We start from the raw sequence: 21,647 nt of genomic DNA, 5'->3' as shown, positions 1-21,647 counted from the left end.
CCTTGGTACCTAGTACTGGGTATCTGTAAGTCGGCCAATCTCGACAAGAGCACTCACAATTGTTTACATTCTTTTCTTTTGGCTTACTTCAAATTTAACGTTTAGCTGAGTTTCATTTTTTAGCCAACAATATTCGATTCACTCCAAATTCTGCGGCTCTTTTCATTCCTCTTTGTTTGAATTAATTATTTGCTGATTCCCTTTAGCTCTCACTACTCACGCTCGTCCTGGACCCACTTCACTATTTGAGTTATTACAAATGGTAATTTAATACTGTTGTGAGTTGATGTTAGCCGGCAAGCGTTTCATTTATCAATTCAATTTATTTGATAGCCAATGATTGTTACAATAAAAGCCAACAACAAATTTGTTTCGCACAGTTGATAGAATTTATGTATTTTTATTGGGCAATAATTAAAACGATTCACAATTTCAAACACATTTTCCAATTTTGTGCCTGTGCTTTAAATTTAATTTGTTTAATATTTTTTAAATCAATAACTAACAGATGGGTAAAGTGCCCGTTCAGGCAGCATAACTGCCCGTTCATGGAGTCAAATTCTCAGCACATTTTGTCGTTTGTCCTCGAGCAGCAGTTTAACGACTTGAGAATGAAATTTATACGTTTAAAATGGTACTCAATCAGGCAGGATCCAAAATTGGAATCGAATCGTGGTCCACGCGAAACTGTTGAAATGATAAAATATGAGCGTTCGTAATACAATTTATTTAAATCAGAGTCTAAAGCGTTATTTATGAGCGCAGCGACAGGGGCTGCCTGTGTTGCGTGTGTTCACATTCACGTATATGTATATACATATACATGTATATACTCTTTCAGTTACCTTCTCTGTAAATGTGTGTGTGTGTGTGTGGGTGGGAGAGGCAGAGGGTTGCGTTACATATTTTAGCCAGCTATTGTTTGCATTTGAATGAAGACAAAGCCAAGCCCCGAAAGCGCGTCAGATATTTAGCAGCCTAATATCCAAAATAGACGCTAGCGTCCGGCGAAGAGACTACAACTCCATTTGCTTTTAACCATTCCATCGCCATGCCGTGCAGTTTATTGTTTGGCATGCTCGCCGTCTATTATACAAATGTTAATAGTGAACAAAAGCCGCACTCATTTGCCTAATGTGCCCGATAAGGAAATGGAGCTTTCGATTTGCCAGCATAAATTTATGTTATTATAGCCCCATTGCATTGAGCAGATATATGTATTTGTGTGTATGTCTATGTATGCCCCAGCACAGCAATATAGACCAACGTCAATTGCCAAATTAATTGCAGTTAAGTCGAGCAAATATTGCTTGTGGCATATGCCGAAATATAGACAATGTCTGTATGTATGTATGTGTGTGTGCGCCTCACATAGGCGAAGCAGTTGCCTTCAGTTGGCCGATCAAAATGTGTTGCTCAAGCCTGACTAGAAGCTCTTGCACAGCATAGCAATACCGATTCAGCTCACGCCTGTACCACCCTCTCCACCTCCTCGCACCTCCTCCATCTCATCCAACGACCTGTCGGCCGTATGCACTGCGCTGTGGTCGACTTTTAGGCACCCGACTGCCAGCTAAAGTGGAGTCAATGAAAATTGCAACTCCCACTTTGCTCGTACGTCAATTAAGAGTTGTTTTTCTTGTTTGCCTTTGTGCACACTCGCACACACACATATATGTACATGCTTGTGTGTGTTTGTGTGTCTGGCAAGCATACGTACTGTGAAAAGCTCTGAAGCATGTCTGCAGTGCTTTTGGCTTTGGCTTTGGCTTTGGTTTCACTCGTCTTTCGTTCTAGCACAGCCATATGATATCTCACTCTCTCTCGCACACAAGCACATATTTATATATATATATAAATACTCTTTTATTGCAGTGCAATTTGTTGTAGAATCGTTTTGTCCGACAGTTGAACAGTTTGTTATTTCTTTTAAATGTTCGAAGTAAAAGAGCTTTGGTCGTTGCTTTTGGAATTTTTGTGGCTTGCCTTTGCCCACTGACCACTGAGTGCAGGGGGCCAGGGAGCTTAACGTTGGCTCGGAGAGGCCAACAGTTGGGGTCTAAGTTTTAATTTTAGGCCTGTTTGCAATAACTAGAATAGAATTTGTCAGCTCTTAGCTATTCAGTTGTTGACGCATCCATTCCATTTGGGGGTAACTCCCTTTGTTCCTCCCATTGTGCAATTTGGCTAATTAGTGATTGGGCATAATGACAGGTCTGCATCGCATCGTCGTCAAAAGGAAATCAAAATCAAATGGAATTGTTTCTCTAAAGCCCCCTTGTATACATGCGTACACCCAGAGTTGTGCTTGGCTCTGCCTAAAAATGACATTTGGAGGAGGAGGTGGAGTGACGATGCCCTCTGCCCTGGTTCGAATGGCCCTGGTTCGCATCGTATCGCAAGTAACGCGATTTCATTTGTGCATTCAGTTAAAATTAAAGTGGGGCAGCGCCTAAGTGTCAACACCTTTTGAACTAAGCGACGGTGTCGTACTCTCTTTGGAATCGTTTCGAGCTGCTTCTCCATGGGCTGCTCTCGTTGCAAAGTCTAACATGAAAACGAATCAAAAACAAGCAAAGCGCAGAGGGAAATTACATAAAAATGTGTTACATTGCAATGCCGTCAGGTGGAACTCTCGGCACCCTCACACACACACACGCACACATACACCCATTGCTGCTCCACACCTCTGTCTGTATGTGCTGGGTAAATGCTTGCGAGGGGAGCAAGCGCCCAAGTCTGCGGTGGCTGGCAGCACTTTGAGACGCACTTTGGCAAAGCAATCTTCTAAACAGGATAAATGTAATTGCGCATGAATTTCTACGCATTTTTCTGTGTTGCCGTCGTTTGCCGTCTCGGTGGCAAATGTTTTTGGTTATTTGCCGGCGGTGTCAGCTGAGCGTTAGTGGTGGCCACGGACGGTTTCCATTGGCCTGCCGTCGACACGCCCACTCTCAGCACGCACTTGCTGCCTTACGCGCGCGCTCGCTCTCTCTCTCCCATGCTCTGTCTCTATCATGCCATTTGGCTGTCTTTCTCTCTCTCTCTCTCGACAGTTTGCTCTGTGCAATTGCCTCGCATAAAGTTTTTTTTTTGTTTTGTGCAAATTGCTGCAACACTTATTGAATGCCTCGTGGTCGCCCCAGTCGAAGGCAGTTAAAAATTCAATTTGCTGGCCGCTCTCTCTCTCACACTCCCCTTCTCACTCTCTCTCGCTCTTGGTCTCTCGCTCTCGCTGTCTGCAAAGTTTGCTCAGCTTTTGTAAAAATGGCTGCCTCTGTGCGCGCATCGGGGTGGTTTGTCTATGCGGAACGATGTGGAATGGAACGCGTATATGCTGTGATATGAGTCAAACGCTTGGGTTTAGTTCGAACTTGTTGGATTTGATATATAAAGCAGATAACAAAATGCAAAGCGATTTTCAACTGATTGATATATTAATCGTTTTATTATTAATATTTCTACTATAATAATTATTATTTATATATTTGTGTGTAGTTATGCAACACATATATATGCTACATTCATCTACTAGCCTGGAGTTACAATGCCAGGAAATAGATATTCTAAATTTATTATAACTACATATAATAGATTTCATATTTGGCTGACTTATTTCAAATGTTAAGCTCCTTGCAATTTTGTGAAATTTAACACTTTTCTAATTCGTTTGCTGACTTCACCCGAAAGGAACCTTTCAACTGCCATCAATTAAGATACTTTGTACACTTTGGAGCTAAAGCACTGCACACAGAGCAGCACTTGACCCTTGTCGGGTGCCAATTGATTGATTTTATATTGGCATTTCAATGGGAGGCTAACATAGATACAAGCACACAGACACACACATAGACCTACACACGCACAGCTAAGCGAGACTTCCTCCCAGACATGTTTCGATTGCCAAGTGTTTCAAGCTCAGATTCAAAACTTGCTCTTCGTTTTTTTTTTTTTTTTTTTTTTTTTCATGGCTTTTATTGTCAGAGCTTAAGGACTTTCGACAAAACTAACAACAACAAAAATAAAATGAAAGAAAATAGGAGAAAATACGGAAAGTGTCCGTCGATGCGGTTGCAGCGCAATTGTCAAAATAAACGAATGTAGAAATTCAGCTGCAAACGGAATGGAAATGGGAACAGGCCGAACCGAGCCGGGCCGGGTCGGGCTGGGCCAAAGAGCTGCATGCTCTAGCTACCCCTGCTAGAAAGAGCGCGCACGATGCGACGAGAGACTCTCAAAGCAGAGAAACAACCCCACACAAACAAACTCTCATGCAACCCACAGCTATCTCTGCTTCACCCTCTAACTGTGCGTGAGAATGTGTGAGTGTGCGTGTGTGTGTGTGTGTGTGTGTGTTGTGCTACTGTCAACTTGCGGAAAACCATTTAGCGCAAAGACCGAAAGAATTTCACAGCCGACAGCCAACCAACCATCCGAGCTGAGTTTAGTTCTGCTCAGCACATTTCATGTTTCAGTTTCAGTCGAACGCCGCAGCAGGCAGTCGGCGCACACGCTCTCTGATACAACCGGGGGTTAAAAATTCAAAGACTTAAACAATAAAATTACTAAGCGATCGCTTTCACAAACACACACACACACAGACACAGGCACAGGCACACACATATGCGAGGGCTCGAGTGTGAGTGAGGGAGAGAGTTTAAACGAGCGAAAGAGAAAGGTAGACTGGCAGACGCGTCGAGGACTTTGCGTTTGTTAACAGAAAACATTTGAATTTAAATGCGAATCGTTGATCAAACGGTGCAGACGTATCGGTCGCCACCTGAGGAACTTTATTTTCATCGCCTATAGACGACGGATGCCCGTCCGGCCAAGTGCGACAGCAGCCAATTCGTGTGACAGCAGTCGAAACTGAAACAATTCATGGAACATTTCCAACAAATAATAGAAAACACTGTGAATTAATTTAAAATAGATAGAATTGAAATCAAGTGAAAAAAGAGTTTTGTGCGTGTTCTGTGCTGAGATGTCTTCGTCTGACGCTGAGGTTGATATTAGCGTGGTGTCCAGTCCGGAGCCAAGTCCGTTGGGTGCCGCCGGCATGAGCAATGGCCGCGAGAGCCCCTTGGCGCGCTCCGTTGACGGCAGCTCCCCACCAGCGACGCCCACGCATCGCTCCACGCCGAACACAGCCAGCGGCACGCCCACATCGACGTCCGCCGTGACCGTGCCGCACTATCACCACAGTCCCAACGGCGCAGTGCCGCCGGCAGTGCTGCACCACCATCTGCAGCATCATCTTAGCTCGCTCAGTGGCCATCCGGTGGCGCTGCACCACGCGCTGCACAGCTTTGGCCATCTGCATCCGGCTCACACCGCATCGCATCCCGCTCTGCTGCACCACGCCATCGCGCCGACACATCTGGGTGACCGCCTCGGCTCACCGCCCGCCCTGGCCGCGATGGCGCCCAAGACACCAGAGCTGGACCGCAACGGCAGTGGCAGCACCAGTGAGGAGCTTGCCCAGAACCTGAACAACAACAACAACAACAGCAAGACAGTTAACCACAACAGCACCTGTGCCTCGGCGGCTGCGGCCGCGGTGGCAGCAGCGGCGGCCTCCATTGGCGCCAACAGCAACGACAGCAACACGAGCAGCAATGGCAACAAAGCCACCACTGGCTCCAATGGCTTCACCAGCTTCTCCATCTCCAGCATACTGAGCCGCAGCGAGCCAGCGAAAAAGAACGGCGCCACAGCGCTGATAACGCCCATTCCGCAATTGCCGCACCATGGCGCGACCGGACCTCAGGATGCGGCCATGCTCTCAAGGTGAGTCTTTGTCCGGTAGCTGCTTGGGTGCACTTTGGCAGAGCCGTTTAGACCCGGCTTACCACTCGAGAGCCTCGCTCGCTCGCTCTTTGTTTGGCAGACCAACGTGAAACCAAAAAGTCAAGCGTTCCCTTATTTTCCAATGAGCCTAAGCGGCTACAATTTCACCTGATGTAGTCCAGTTTCGATGCCCCTCGAAGCATTGAGCAAAATTTGTGTAATCCTTAAGCAAACGGAATACAATAGCATTGAGATCGAGGTGACGCAAATCGCTTCTCGGGAAAAACACACGAATCCAGTCTCGAGTAGCCTGGAGTAATTCGTGTTGCTGTAACTGATTGCTAGAGATAATAATTTTTAATGGAAGTGCTCAAAGAGTGCAGGGCAAATGTTAGAGGACACCTTAAGTGGGTGCCGAGATGAGAGACTAGTGATAAAAAGGCTAATTTATGAAATTCGAAAATGCTCCGAGTATTTCAGGAGTCTGCAAATTTTACAAGAATAGAATGTAAATAGAAGCTATACAGATTATAATTGTATTATATTATGAGAAAAGTCTGCACTGAAGTCGAATTTTAGCCTGAATATGCATTCACTTAATTCCACAAGTAAAAGCTATAGTGAAAAGAATAGCAAAGTTACTTAAGACTTTTGTATTTTTCTTCTTTTTTTTTCATCTATAACAATTGCAGCTTTAAGTTCGCCTAAGCCGCTTTAATAAATATGCAAAATGAAATAAGTAACTTTCCATTTGAATATCTACATCAGACTGACCTCCATGTGCGCACCTAAATCGATATTGATTACTTCGATTTGGCTATGCAATTCGGGAAGAATATCGAATTTCGCAACATTTGCAGATGCAGCATGTAATTCAATGCAGTTTGATAACTGTCTGTCAATATTCCGGCATGTGAAGTGAATGAATGCAACTTTGTGTTGAATGAACGAACCCTCACTGAATGAATGGACGACTGACTGACCTACCTAAAAGCCTTGTGTGTGTTTTTATTTATGAACAGAGCCACCTACATATGGCAATGCAGCTCAAACAGAAAAAAAGACACCAGCAAGCGGGGTAACCCCACTTAGCCGGCATTTAAATGAGCATAAAAAGGACATGAGTCAAGCGATCGAGTTTCAGAAATGCTCGATTAAGGCATGTGTTGAATTAAAAAAATGTTGCACTTTTATTTTATGAGCGAGACTGCTCAACTTTTTGTCCAAACACATGCAAAGTAGACAGCTCCTAGCTTTCCTCTGTGTGTGTGCGTGTGTGTGTGTTTTATTTAATGATGATCATTTTCATTTCATTTACGCAAGCGCTCGCTCGATCGATCCTGCGATAAGCGAGTCGCAGTCGCAGCCGCAGCCGCAGTCGCAGTCCTGTGGCGAGGGTCGCGTGCAGGTTACCCCAATTAAGAGCGCGAGGATCGCCCTCGCGCAGTGACCAAGTGTTGACTCCTGCTGTTTGGCGCTTACAGCTGACGTGTGGCTGCCTATGTGACGGGCTTATCACTTGATCATCGAACTCGCTGGCCGCTCCGTCAAATGATTAATTCGAGCGCGCCCAAAACGCTGACTGATCGTTTAATACAAATACGCGCATACGTAAATATTGTTGACTGACTTTCACCTGGGCCGCAAGCATTGGTAGTACCTTTTTTACTTTTATTTTATTTTTTTTGCTTTTTAATTAGTGGTCAGCTACTGTGGAAGTCCTCCGGCTGGCTGCTGCTCAACTGCGGTTTAATTATAGCGCTGCAAAGAACGCATTTAAGCGCTGTAACTGTGTAACCTGATATGCTTGAGAGTGCGCCCAACAAAGGGCCAAAGCGGCCAGCGGAAGGGGTGCTCGAGTCCAGGAAATGTCTGTGTGTATCTGTGTGTGTGTGTATTTGTCTATTGTGCAGCTCTCTTTTACGTTTTATTTTATTTCACCTTTGTTGTTGTTGTTGTTGTTGCTGCTGTTGTATTATAAGGATACCGCTAAAGGACGCACTGACAATATAATTATCTACTACAGTAATTACAATCCAATTCCAGTCCCAATGCAATGCGCCCGCTCCTGACTAATCTTATCTATCACAAAGGGATTAACTGGCTGCCGGCATTTAGTGGTGAAATGGTCCGCGATTTCTGACATTTATATCTCGATAACGTGCGCACACACATTGTTTCCATTTAATGAAAACATATTCGTGTCGCATAGTGCATCATGCACTGATTTCATATCTAGATTTGAGGCTTGACTTTTTTTTTTTTTTTTGGTTGCTGATTGCACTGGGATGGGCTGGGCTGGCCTGGCTGGACTGGGCTGGCTTTGGCTCCTGGGCGCGTGTCATTTGTGCGACTTCCTGTGGCGCAGCCAAAAAACTAATTTTGCACGCATCACAAATGTCACCATTTTTCAAGTGGCCTAAGCCGCCTAAGCCGCTCCATGCCATCGAATATTACAATACACAGTTACAAATATACCAATACACATACATACATATATGGATGCATGTATTTAGCTACATATTCATGCTAATCCCGTTTAATGACAAAAGCAAGCCAACCGGGTTAACTATGGCCGGGTTATTATGGGCTCCTGCTTAGTCAACTGTGAGTTGCTGTTCAATATTTTGGCTACTCTGCGGTCGCTTCGAGTGCCCGCACCGCTCAAATTGTCACATAAACCACAATGAACTCAATGTTGGGTTGGGCAATGCATATTTTCTGATTTCGGGCCTCCATGCAGCCAATTAGCGTGTGCAAATCTCTTATACATGAACGAATCCTAAGCGGTTTAGCGCCGCCAGCCATTTGTGTTCATTGTTAATATTACATTTAAATTTATTTATTTAAATTAATTTTGGCTAATGCGCCCGGCACGTTGTATAACAATTGTTTGCTCTATATATTATATGTGTGTGATATGATTCGGCTACTCGGTTCCACTTAAGTGGCTTCTGCCACCGGGTTAAGGCAGCTGTTGGGCTCAATTTTCTTCAATTTTTTTGAATCTGCGGGCACTCGAAAAGTTAAGCCTGTAGAGCAATCGAAAAGTTGGGTCTTGCGACTGAGCTGAAGAAATATGCAATTCGATTGATTACAAAAGAACGGAGTTTTAAGGTATAATGAAGGAAAAGTGCTGGGAGTGTAAAAAATACTAATTTATAAAATTAATAGTGTTCTGAATAACAGATTCAGCTAGAATTTAAATTAATTCAAAAGTCTACAAATATTATTGAGATTCACTATAATTGCATGCTATCGACATTATATTCTTTATATATCTCATAATCATATGATATTTATTGTACATTTACATATCCTAAAATGCTATTATATTGTCAAAAAATCCAAGATCTGATTCTATTTTTGCCGTGAATATGCATTCACATATTTCCATAAGCATATAGCATATAGTATATAAGAAAACACATTTCAAAGTTAATCTAAAATATTTAGATTAATTTAATTAAATTGTCTATGCTTTCATTATAAATTATAATAACACATTAAGGCCGACAGCTTATCAATATTAAATATATACTGTGGAGACCCGTGCCAAGAGACCTTTCTGCGGAAGGCGATCAACACACAGAAAGCTCGGCGACACAAGCCTTTGAATGAGCTTTCTCATTCATATTCTTATTCTTGTTCCTTTCTTACTTACTTGGCTCTTGTCAGCGAGCGCGGCACATATAATATATTTCATTACATTCACAAAAGGTTTGTCAATACAACATTTTCCATATATATAAGTCTGCTCTTCAGACTATGAATCTATATGAATCAAAATATCATAAAGGTTAATTTTGCTCTTCGAGCTGGTAGATTTTCATAACTAAATTAGTTTGCGTGCATGAGAAACTTCAAAGCGTTTTTATGCTCCAGCCACATCCAATTTATTAAAATCCTGTCCCGCGAGCAAACGAAGGAAAACCAAAAGGCGCATGGAACCCATGTAGAACGCCATGTTGAACAACTCAATTGCATAGCACAGTTTTTATCCTAGCTCGAAGAGAGCTCCCCTTAACCCCCCAAAGACGAATTATGACAGCGACGCGAAAGAAGCCCAAAGCAAGAACCGCAAACAATTCATTAAACGAGAAATAACAGCCATGCATCAAATTGAAGTGGGTGAGGAATTGGACTGGACGAATAGCGCGAGGGGAGGTGTGGGTGGTATGGTGGAAATGGTGGGGCACTTGGGTCGCTCAACGTTGACTTCTGACAGCTGCAGGGGCTGAATGGGCACGCCCCATTCCGGTGAATTTTAAACATGGTCATCCACTTCCGCCACAAAGTGACACCAATGAAAATGTAGATGGAGCCACGCGGTCTGCGGCTGCCGCGGGCAATGGAATGTTGTATTTATTTCATTGCTGGGCGGAAAACAAATGCCTGCCACGGACTCGGGCAGCGCCTTTGATTTGGATAATTAGTAAAGCAAATAGCTACAAGCTGTTTGCAATTCATTGGGGCCCCTTCCGTTGACAGCGCTTTCAGCGACCAAAATTAGCGCAGTAATTGAGGTAATTTCTTTTGACTCGTTTGTTTTGTTGTTTTTTATTCTGCTTGCTTTTCTTTGTTGTTGTTGTTGTTTTGCTGCTGGCCGGTAATTTGAGGAGTGGCTAGAACGTCATCTTTTGAGCGGCTTTCTCTCAATTGACGTTGTAAACATGAAGCCCATTAGAAGTGATTTGAGCCGCCAGCTTGCCAAACAGTCCAAGTCAGGCCAGGCCAGGCAGTTGGGGGAGTTAGCCAGTTGGGGAAGCCTTTGAAGCGCCTTCTAAAGAGGGAGCAGCTCATAATTTAACAGCGGGCGCAGGCGAAAGGTAAATTTAATTGAAAAACATTACTTGCCAATGCGAAATAGGGGAAAACATGAGCCAGAGACAGACGGAGAACAGAGTGGGAGAGAGACATGTACACATACATACACATCCATGTTTCTGCGAGTGGGAAAGAAAGATATGTTGAGCAGGCGAAAGAGATGGCCGACTATTGATTTCCACACCTGCACCTTGGCCGCTGTGAAAGAGGTCAGCTAAATGTTAATGTCACACACAACGTGGCCGGCTCATTGTCTGCCTGGGGGTGGCTGGGCCGCATTTGGGGGCTGCCTGGGGTCGAACAGAAATCACAGTCTGCTGCTTGCATACGGGTCACCTGCAAAACGGTCAAAGGGTTTAACAAGTACAAAAAACAACAGCAGCAAAGGGGCTGGCGTTGGGTTAGATGTGGCCACCATTGGCATTCTAGACTGGTGGGAGTGGACTGTGGCTACGTTATGTCCCGGCCGGATTGTTTAACAGCAAAGTTCATTGAGTGCGTGGGAAACTTAAGAACGCCTGAAACACTTTTGAACATATCAATAAATCAATCAAATTGCCGGGCTAGACTGCTTGAGTGGTTGGGTGGTGGGTTGGCCACGAAAAGCTCTTAAGTAGCACAGTCAGGCACAAAACCCTACGCCCACTCACTCCCCCCCACTCGCTCCCCACTCAACTTCTCTTGCTAACCACACTGTGCTACCCTCAGAGAACAAAAGCAGCTTTCTTCCAATTAACTCTCGCATTAGCTTCTGCCTAAATGATTTGACTTGAAAACTTTGATTTAGCACAATAAACCCAACGACAGCGCCACAAAAACCCACCCCCAATCAGACAGCCCCCCACACACAATCACACACACACATTCGTATATGGAACACATTATAACGTTAACGCCAAAAAGTGTTTCGTCTTGGAAACTTTGCCGCGTCTAACATAAATAAATAAATGTATTTATAAAGATGCTTTTAAGCAACAACCTAACAAGGTTACATGGACGTCGGCATTTATATACACAGCCACACAGACATCCTTACATTATATGTTTTCTTGGGGAGTCAAATTTGCAGCAGCTGTTGCCAGTTATGGCCCTTGCCTGCTGTGGGGTTGGTTGGCATTTAGGGGTCGTTCTTTCTGAGATATTTTCCCTTCCAGCTTTGATTTTTCTTGGTGTGTTTATCAAATTTATGCCGTCGGCATGAAATATTTATGTATGTATATTATATATTTCCTTATATATGTATGTATGTATGGGCACCACATTTAGTTGTTAACTAATTCTGGCCAGTTTCTTTTGATACCTGTAATAATTGCAATTAATTAAAGCTAATTGTTCGTTGTTGTTTTTGCAGATTGGGTTTCATTTCGCAATGGGGCGCCCTGGCTGGACGCTATGCAGCTCTATGCCCGCCCGGCTGGCCCTGGGCACCACAGCGAATGCCCTTCCATAGTCCAACGCACGGTAAGTTTGATATAACTATTTACTATATATTTATATAAACAAGCAGAAATTTAAAGATCTCAATCTGTTTGCGTTTAAGACAGATTTTCTATTTAAGAAGATTAAACTTGAATTTTTTATATGCAATTATAAATATTTTAAATCCATCTTTAATCTTTTTAAATACAAAATCGCTTTTTGAAAGTAAACAGATTACAAATATATGTATGTACATATATACTTTTCGTATGTGTATATATGTATATATATTGTAGACAGAGAACGAGCTTAATGCGAATAGCTGAAATTCTTTGGCTAAGAATGTGCCGTGGCAGACATTCTTAGCAGCATTTCGTTTAATTTGCATTGTTGGCCGCGTAAACTTGTCTAATGCCCGTAAGAATTTGAGCAATGCACACAAAGTGCACCCTGAAGCAGGCAACAGCAACAGCTGCAGCAGCAACAACAATGCCGAGACGCTTGAATAGTGTGGGTGGCTGTGTCATTGGCACGCAGCTACACATGTTACGTTGTGTTGCGTTGGCTATTCAGAAACACGACTGCAGTAATCGCCATTTTCAATTAATTGCAATTTGTAATCGAGTATTGAGTTACAACTGCGGGGAATACACAAAGTGCTTGACATGCTTGCATTCATTAGAGACAGAGAGAGAGAGAGAGAGAGGGGGGAGAGCTACTGGCGATAGCGGCTAGCTTTCTGGTCAGCGAGCGTTAAAGCCCAATTGATTGGGCTCTTAGCATTAGAAGTCGATGCAATTGCATTTGCTCATGTTAACTGGCCTTAAGTTTTGCGCCATGTGAGGCTTCTGGAATTTAGTTGATTCAGCGCATAGTTTCGTAGCACCAGCAGATGGGTGGAAGGGGGCGGCTGTGTGGGGCCCAGCAAGTCAAATTTGCTTGAATCAAATTACAGCAATTTAAACTTTTCAAATAGGATCCAAACTAAAAGCTCAATAAAACTGAAATCGCCCAGCTGACTGACGGCCATTTTAAATGGTAATTTAACGCACACGAACACACAGAGATAAAAACACACACACACACACATTCATATATGTATATGGTAGACGAACAGGCTGTGGGGTTAGCAGTGCGCAGGGTGCAGGGTGCAGGGGAATTACTCTACGCGTCTGCGCTCTAAGTTGTTTGTGGGGCATATGAAACAAAAATGAATGGAAGAGACAAGACGAAGGCAAGTGTGAGGTTAAGTGTTGCAGCTTAAATCTGTGCAGCAGCAGCACACACACACACACACACATGGCTACAATAATACGTTAAACAACCCTTAGAGCAGCCACCACCTCCTGCTCCTCCACATGTATATAAATATAAATATCTGTGTATATGTGTATGCACACACATACGCACGCACAGCGTGCTCTCTCAGTGAAGTGGATTGTCACTCATGCGCTCTCTTTTTTCTTTATCTTGCTCACTTTGCAGACAGTTCCTCCACAAACACCACTGAAAATCCACCATCGCCCACATCGCTGAGCCCCAGCAGCGGCAACAACAACAATAACAACAACAACAACAGCAGCAGCAACATTGACAACAACCTCACTGCGAATGCCAGCAGCAACAACAACAACAACAGCAACAGTAACAGTAACAACATGGGCAATGGCCACGCTAACAAATCACCACCTCCTGGCCTAACTGGATCGTCGCACCACAGCTCCCATCATACGCTCTACCAGCAACAGCAACAGCATCCACATGCCGGCCAACAGCATCTACAGCATCCACATCAGCCCAGCACGCCCACCAGCAGCGCTGGCGGACTCTCGCATCATGGGCACCATCTGTCGGGCTCTCATGCGAGCGGCGGCTACATGCTGCCCACCAGCTCTAACGAATCGGACGACGAAGGCGAGGAAATCATTGAGGAAGATGACGGCACCGACGGCCCATCGGACAGTTCGTCGCCGCACGGCGATGGCAGCAATTCCAAGCGTAAGAAGAAAACGCGCACGGTCTTCTCGCGTGCTCAGGTATTCCAGCTGGAATCAACGTTCGATCTGAAGCGCTACCTCAGCTCATCGGAGCGCGCTGGCCTGGCGGCCTCCCTCCGGCTGACTGAGACCCAGGTGAAGATATGGTTTCAGAATCGCCGCAACAAATGGAAGCGCCAGCTGGCCGCCGAGCTAGAGGCAGCCAACATGGCCAACATGGCACATGCGGCCCAGCGTCTGGTGCGTGTGCCTGTGCTCTATCACGATGGCACCACGGCTGGCTTTGTGCCCCCACCGCCGCCGCATCATCATCCCATGCAGTATTATGCTGCCGCCGCTGCCCGCAACACCAGCCCACCGCGGCCGCCCTTGTCGTCGCTTGTATAGAACGTGGGCTGCCTGGCGGCGCCCATGACGCTGCTGAAGCCGCCACCGCCCACGGCGATGTCGCCCATGCCGCTGCGAATACCTGCGATGCAGCTGAGACGCTGCTCCGTGGAAGTGGACTCCGACGGCGAGCAAGAGCACCTCACAGGCATGGACGAGGATGACGCGGCCATCGATGTCGAGGCCGATGAGGAGCCCGTCGCAGACCAGCCACAGCCACAGCCACAGCCACAGTCGCAGGTGCAGTCATCTAATGACTACGTTCGATCAACGCCATCAGCTGCGCCTCCGCCGTCTTCCAGCACCTTCGAGCTGCACACAAAGAACAATAATTGTTTTGAACGGAACGAGGCTGGTGGCCCTGATTCGTCTATGCCTGCTGCTGTCGAGGAGGAATCGATAATCAGCAAGGCTCACTCCTACTGAACAGCTGGCACCGCACCGCCCACAGTCCGCTCCCAGTGGCATTGTAAAATTCTATTGAAAACTTTGACAAAAGGATCAGCGGCTAAGTGCACATCAATTGGTTTCAATGCTGACCACAAAGGCCAAAAATTGAGGACGGCTCGCCGCGCCTCTTCAACATAATCGTTATAAAGCTGTAAAGTTTTTGAATAGTTTGTTCCTAAAGCTTTTGTATATACACATACTACTTATGTAGAAGTTCGCATAACCAACTCAAGAGACACGGACGTGAACCTCTCAAGCTAAGCTCCTCACTCTAGCTCTATCCCTCTCTCTCTCTCTCTCTCTCTCTCACACACATTCTGCTGCCCCGCTGCTCTCTCATTGTATAAAACTAAATGCCTATTGCTCAGTAGATTTTAAGTCTCATTTTGTAAATGTATCGCTTCCGTTTGTCGCTTTATTTGCTTGTACTTTAGAGTGTAAATAGAAATTACAAATAAATATATAAATATGTGTTTTCCACTTATCTAACGTAATAACCTATTATTTTAATCGAACTTTGATTGCTGGTCAGATCCAAGTTAAGCCCACATCAAAAAATTAACTTAACTTAACAATAATTATCAGTTGGTTTCCATAAGCAGGCTAATTAAAATTAAAGTTATACATAAAATTGAAATGGAAAAAAAAACGTTTATATATATTGAATTGAGCGCTGTATAAGCCAAAGTTATAATAAAAACAAAATCAAGAAAAAAACGTCAGCATGTGCACATTTGTATGTATTATATCAAGCAATTACCAAATAACTAGTAAAATTATAACATCAATTTACTAAAAAAAAAAAAAAATAATAATAATAATAGTAATACAGCGCAACCTACATTTAAAATAAGAAAGTAAAAAAAAAAAAAAATTAAATTCTTAAAAATGCTTATATATATGAAAAAAGAAAACAAAATAAAAATCAATAAAAAATAATATTATAAACAAGTTTTGAATGTTTTTATATATGGTATTTAAGAGGCGGAAGCAGCTTGATTTAAACATGCGTATAATGAAACTAAGAATCAGATTGATTTGAAAACATTGTGTTTTATAGTCTAGCTAATCTCAGCTGGTTCATATTTTGTTATACTATCGTAGCATATGGAAGGTCTGTATAGAAATATTAGACATTAGACATTAGTCTCTTGGGAATACCTGCAGCTTACATAAAATTGCTAAAATGCTTTTTATATTCACCTCCGTATTAAAGTACTAATACTTATATATGTGTATAAGTCAACACACGCCTAATAGCCGATGAACTGGCAATAACAGAACATTCAGACCGTGCCTCACATTGGGAAATCAGGAATCCATGGCAAACGAAGCTCACATTGCTCAGTTAATGAGGACAGGCAGAGTTTTTATCGAATAGAGTTTTACCTCAATATATCTGGATTAAATAATATACTAAAATATGAATTATTAATAAAATGGTAAATAAATAGATTGGCTATGAACATAAAAATAAATTTTAAAATAAATGTAAATAATTAAATATAACGCTTATAATATAAAATAAAAAATATAATTATATATTTTATAAAATATATTGCTTGTATGGTTTGATAAAATTCAAATGTTGTGAGCATACACTCATTTTTTCCCGCTTCCGTATATAAGTATTTACTTAATTCAATTATATAAATATTTAAGTTATTGAGCAAACGAATTTAATATATTCACTAGTATTCGAATTGCTATATTCAAATATTTATGAATATATTCCGCAGTGAGTCGTGCGTATTTTAGACAAAAGCATTTTGAATGAGCATTAACTACTAGTTCAGCTTATTCATGAAATTAAAGGGCATTAAGCAGTATTAAATCAAAAGATGTTGCATACCATAATGTGTTCTATAGCTAGGATTAGGAATCTAGAAATGAGCAATATAATATTATTTAAAATGAATAACAACATTTGTGTGCATGTACATAAATATATGTATGTATATTTCCCATCGGGAATATAAGTAATTTGTAATTTGTTGCAGCAGCATCCTCACTTGCTGTAATGGGCTTTGGTAAAATGATTCTAGGTTGATGGCAGACGGCGTCCCCATTTGAGGGGAGGGTGGTGGAGGAATCTGAAACGTTTAATTGCAAATGCAAAGCTCTGCACAACTTGTGTTAATAGTGGGTATATAAATGTGCATGTAATTGTATCTGCTCTGGTGTATCTGTGCAACAATTGATGCAGCAGTTGTTGTTGGACGTTTTAACAATTTATTGTGCACTTATGTTGCTGTTGTTGCTGTTGTTGTTGTTGTTGTTGTTGCTATCGTTGCTGTTGCCGTTGTTGTTAACTGGCACTGAGCGCGTCGAATGCTGTTGCTGTTGTTGTTGTTGTTTTTTATTTTAACGCCCTCTGGCTGCGGCGCGGCGTGTTAAATTGCAAAAATAAATTGCAAATTGTGCGCTACGAATAAATAGCAATAAAAATGCATAAAATGCTTTCGGTTATGCGCAACAAACGATTGCAAGTTCAAATAACCAGAAAGATACAAATGGTACTTGTACGTGTGCAAGTGTATGAGTGTCTGTGTGTATGTGTGTATGTGCTTACTTGCATATGTATGCAGGTATGTGTGCCTGTCGCATTCAGTTTATTGATCAATTATGTGAGGCGTTGCATTTCACACACGCTCTAAGTAATTAAATCAATTTCATTGTAATATGCATATATATTTTATTTTATTTATCAGCTCAAATTGTTAAAATTGTTAGCCAATAATCTGCTTAAGCAATGGATGCGTCAACCATAAGGCAATGGATTCTCGTTCGCTCGAATTTTAGTCCAGGCAAATGTCAACAATGGCTCGCTTTCATTTGTGATGGCAAAGTTAACTTGGTCTATTTAGAAGCCTCCTGAACAAATTAGACTACCTTTTACGTGGACGGCTTTTACCTTGCTTGGTAAATATTTTTATTTTATTTAATATTTTTATTTTATTTTTTTCGTTTCTCCTCAACAGTTTTTTTTTTTTTTTTTTTCTATGGATGCAGTCAAGTGCTTGAGCATTTTATTTAAGCGCATGAATAGATTTGATGGTTTTTCTTTTTCTTATTTCCATTTCTATATATTTGTTTCTCCCTTTTATACCCTGTTTTTTTTTTCTGTGCCCAAAAAAAAAAAAAAAAAGCCAGATTTTCAATTCATTTTATAAAATGGCTGAAAATTGTAGAGAAATTATGAAAATTGCCAGCCCAGCCTGGTTGGGATGAGAGGGGAGAATAATTTGAATGCTTTTTGGCTGCTTTTATAATTTCAGTTTTGGCTTTTTTCTACTCTTTTCCCAACTTTTGTTTTTTTGTATTTTTGGCTTTTTGTTATTTTTTGGTTGCTTTGGTTAACATTGCTCATATGTAAAGTGAATTGTCTGAGCGGGCGGCCGTGTGTGTCTGCTTGTTGGATTATGGCAGATTTTTAGTAGGGCGACATTCCCTTTGCAGGGCATATGGATTTTGCAAAAGAGATTTTTAAATGATATGTGCTCTTAGCTTTGAGCAACCGTAAAACATATTTATTTTATAAATTTTAATCCATTATTTTAAATGTAAAGTGTAAACTATGTAAAATTGAATTTTAGTATATAATATTCTTTTACTTAAATACAATTTTAGTTTATTATTATTATTATTTTTTTTTTAAAGATTTTTTCGTTACAAAGCGAACTGCTGCTTCGACTAGGCTTTGCCTCTGCCTCTGCCTCTGCTTCTTCTGCTTTTATTTTTGTTAATATCATTTTTCGTACTCACACACATATACATATTTATATTGAATGGCTTTTTGGTAATGGCGGTGCCGCCCGGGCGGGGTCCGGGCTTTTGCTGTTTAGCCTGCAGTAATTTCTTAATTAGCTTGCGAACACAATGTGCTTATATACCACACACACATATATCTGTGTGAGTGTGGTATGTGTGTGTGTGTGGGTGAACTTTTTGTTACTTTTTTGGCTGTTGCTTTTCGCGCATATACACACATACATACATACACATTTAAATCTCCGCAGTCCACCCACAGCTCACTCAGCTGGCAGCCAAACGGCGAGGTACTTATTTTAATTGCAGCCTCTTTGGGCATGAAGTGCAGCAGCTTACCGCAAAGTTGGCTATTGTTTTGGCAGCCGGAATATATGTTTGTATATAGTAAGTACAATATATATCTATATTTATACATATATGTGTCTGCTATATAAGCGAGTCCTATGGGGCAGCTAGTGCCTAATGCCTTGTATTGCTCTTCGCTCATCTTGTTGAATATTAAATCTAATCAAAACGAGTTTCTTAAACATATTCCAATATTAAAAAAAAAAAAAAAAACAATTATATTATAATTACTTGACTACTTCGCCTGACACATAAATCTTAATGTGCAAGTTAAGAAGTTTTACTTTTGCTTAGACAATATACATACTATTCTACTATATTTTCACTATATTTCTACTACTATGTTTTTCTAAGTCAACTATAATACTATTCTACTATACTTTTACTACATTTCTACTACTATATTTTTCTAAGTCAACTATAATACTATTCTACTATATTTTTACTATATTTCTACTACTATGTTTTTCTAAGTCAACTATAATACTATTTTACTATATTTCTACGGCGTACTATATTGATTTTCTTCCTTTTACACCTGTACTATTGAACCTCTTTAGATCTTGATCCCATTGTTAAAAATAATTTTATACAACATTTTTAAAATGTTTATTTATTTTTTATTTTTTTATTATAATTTTGTGAATATGCATGAAACAGGAAGAGGTCAGCATGGCAGACCATACAAGATCTATAAGCTGAGCGGATTGTCTATCAGTCTATCTGTCTATCGTAAAGCGTTGTGGATCTAGCCCCGTGGATCTAGTCATCTATCCGTCTGTATGTCTGTCCAAATGTTATCTCTTAAGGCGTAAAATAGTAGAAATATGAGCTCTTCGCTGGGCTCAGGAATATCCTGTCAAGCAGTCTGAACAAGAGCAGTCTAACTTTTCTTTTTCGCTTAATTTTAACTTAGCTAAAAATAATAAACCTTAAATGAAAAATGATTGATAACCTTTTTTTTTGTTTTTTATCATTTTACTTAAACACATAAAAGTCGATAAGCACACTTACATATCGCAAATGATATATACGTATACAAATACAAAAAGCAGCAATATTAATCCAGTCAGATTCACTGGGGCCACACGAAGTGCGAGATTTCCGGCTAACTCTGGTAGCTGGCCAAAATGTCACATCCGATAAAAAGCAGTGAGTGTCCATTTATGCTTGACAGTTACGCCGTGGACTATTATGTTTATCTATTTTGGCTGACAGTTCAATTAAATAGAATGGCCACGCCAGTTAAATGCCGCTGTTTTTTAAGCGCGGAGGACAATAAGCAGCGCTTGTTATTTCTGTTTTCTGTTTTTTTTTTTTTCTCTATTTTTTGCCAGTGTGTGCAATTTTATTCGTGCGGTTGTCGAGTGTCTGAGTGGCCATTATGACTGTCTCCCTTTGTATTTTATTATCCATTTAGCACATTTATTTTTATTTCACAACTCGCATCTGACTGCTCGCACATTATCCCTGTCATCATTATGTGTGTATGTGTGTGTGCCTGGTCAGCCTGGCCTGTTAATGTTGCCAATTTTTAGCCGTGCTCCCTTTTATGAGGGCCTCTTTGTGTACTTTATTTTTTAGCCAGTGCGGTTGGCGCTTCGTTTATGGACTTTATTTTAGTGCGTAGAGCGCGTGCCTTTTTTTTTGCTGGTACTGGCGCACAGGGTAGATTGGAGGGGTGGCTAAGCCTATAAGCGTATGGGTGTATCTATATCTGTGTGTGTGTGTGTGCATGGGCAATTGCAATTGCGTCAGTTGCTTTTGTTGTTATTGTCCGTAATAGACTCATCAGCGCTGCGTTGTGGCTTGTCCTTTTCGTTTTTTATTGTTGTTTTTTGTTGTTTTGTTGCTGTGTTTGAGGTGCATTAATCAAGTTGCATTTGTTCTCTGCCTGCTCCGTCTCTGTGCCCCTGTCTGCCGTCCACTATGGTCCACTTTTTATGACTCTATCAGTAGTTATTTTCAACCTTATGGTCTGTTGTTTTTCGTGTTTGATGCAACTATTTTGTTAGATTTATACATCTATAAATGTACATGCTATAAATGTGTGGTTATACCGATATATGGTTATACTGATATATGTGAATATTCTCTCTGTAAACGTTTTGTTCTAATGAGACATTGATTGAAATTTTCATAAATTTTTTATTTGAATGCTAAATTTTAATGTACATCTTTTCTATTATTATGTAAGCTTAAGATGCTAGAAACGATCTCAATGCTGCTGAACTTAATTTTGTCTCTATATTACGAAATTTATCTTTCTTCAAAGGAAATTGTTCTCGTGTCTCATCTTAATGTTGGAATATATTTTTATTTTTGCGTGATTTTTCTTTCATTCTTTAGACAATGCTCGTATGTATTATATATACTTATTCAATTATTTATATTTTTATTTATATATTCTTAATCATCTATTTTAAATGGATTAAGATGCTGCCAATCTATATAAATTAATACTTGTACCAAATAGGTATTTATTGATTACAGGGAGAATTAAATATTACCGTCTATTTAATTCTCCATGTAAGCAGTAAATACAATAAATTATAAGATTTATAAATATTCAAATGTAGAGCAGATTGGTAGTTCTGTATAATTTTGCATATACTCTATGAAATGTATATTAAATAAACCGTTATCTGTTATCAATGCACT

At 41.1% G+C, this 21,647-nt stretch overlaps 2 protein-coding genes across 2 annotated transcripts; both read left to right on the top strand.

Moving 5' to 3' along the window:
* The first annotated feature begins 4,488 nt into the window (after positions 1 to 4,488).
* LOC6573860 (homeobox protein Hmx) lies at positions 4,489 to 14,420 on the top strand. Its single transcript, XM_032733888.2, has 3 exons — positions 4,489 to 5,790; positions 11,969 to 12,078; positions 13,522 to 14,420. Exons 1-3 carry the CDS (start codon positions 4,985 to 4,987, stop codon positions 14,418 to 14,420), a joined length of 1,815 nt encoding a protein of 604 aa, XP_032589779.1. The 5' UTR covers positions 4,489 to 4,984.
* A 24-nt stretch (positions 14,421 to 14,444) lies between these two features.
* On the top strand, positions 14,445 to 15,520 carry LOC116804906. The gene has a single exon (XM_032733889.2). It carries the CDS (start codon positions 14,445 to 14,447, stop codon positions 14,844 to 14,846), a length of 402 nt encoding a protein of 133 aa, XP_032589780.1. The 3' UTR covers positions 14,847 to 15,520.
* The last annotated feature ends 6,127 nt before the right edge of the window (positions 15,521 to 21,647 follow it).

This window comes from Drosophila mojavensis, unplaced genomic scaffold (genome assembly GCF_018153725.1).
Source record: "Drosophila mojavensis isolate 15081-1352.22 unplaced genomic scaffold, ASM1815372v1 contig_16, whole genome shotgun sequence".
Classification (NCBI taxonomy): Eukaryota; Metazoa; Arthropoda; class Insecta; order Diptera; family Drosophilidae; genus Drosophila; species Drosophila mojavensis.
This window is presented reverse-complemented; position numbering and strand designations above follow the sequence as displayed.

What these genes read in the sequence shown, in the direction of transcription:
- LOC6573860 (XM_032733888.2), top strand. Translation starts at nt 4,985, where the DNA reads ATGTCTTCGTCTGACGCTGAGGTTGATATTAGCGTGGTGTCCAGTCCG. An exon ending in GATGCGGCCATGCTCTCAAG is followed by an intron (nt 5,791 to 11,968) that starts GTGAGTCTTTGT and finishes TTGTTTTTGCAG; the next exon opens with ATTGGGTTTCATTTCGCAAT. An exon ending in CTTCCATAGTCCAACGCACG is followed by an intron (nt 12,079 to 13,521) that starts GTAAGTTTGATA and finishes CTCACTTTGCAG; the next exon opens with ACAGTTCCTCCACAAACACC.
- LOC116804906 (XM_032733889.2), top strand. Translation starts at nt 14,445, where the DNA reads ATGACGCTGCTGAAGCCGCCACCGCCCACGGCGATGTCGCCCATGCCG.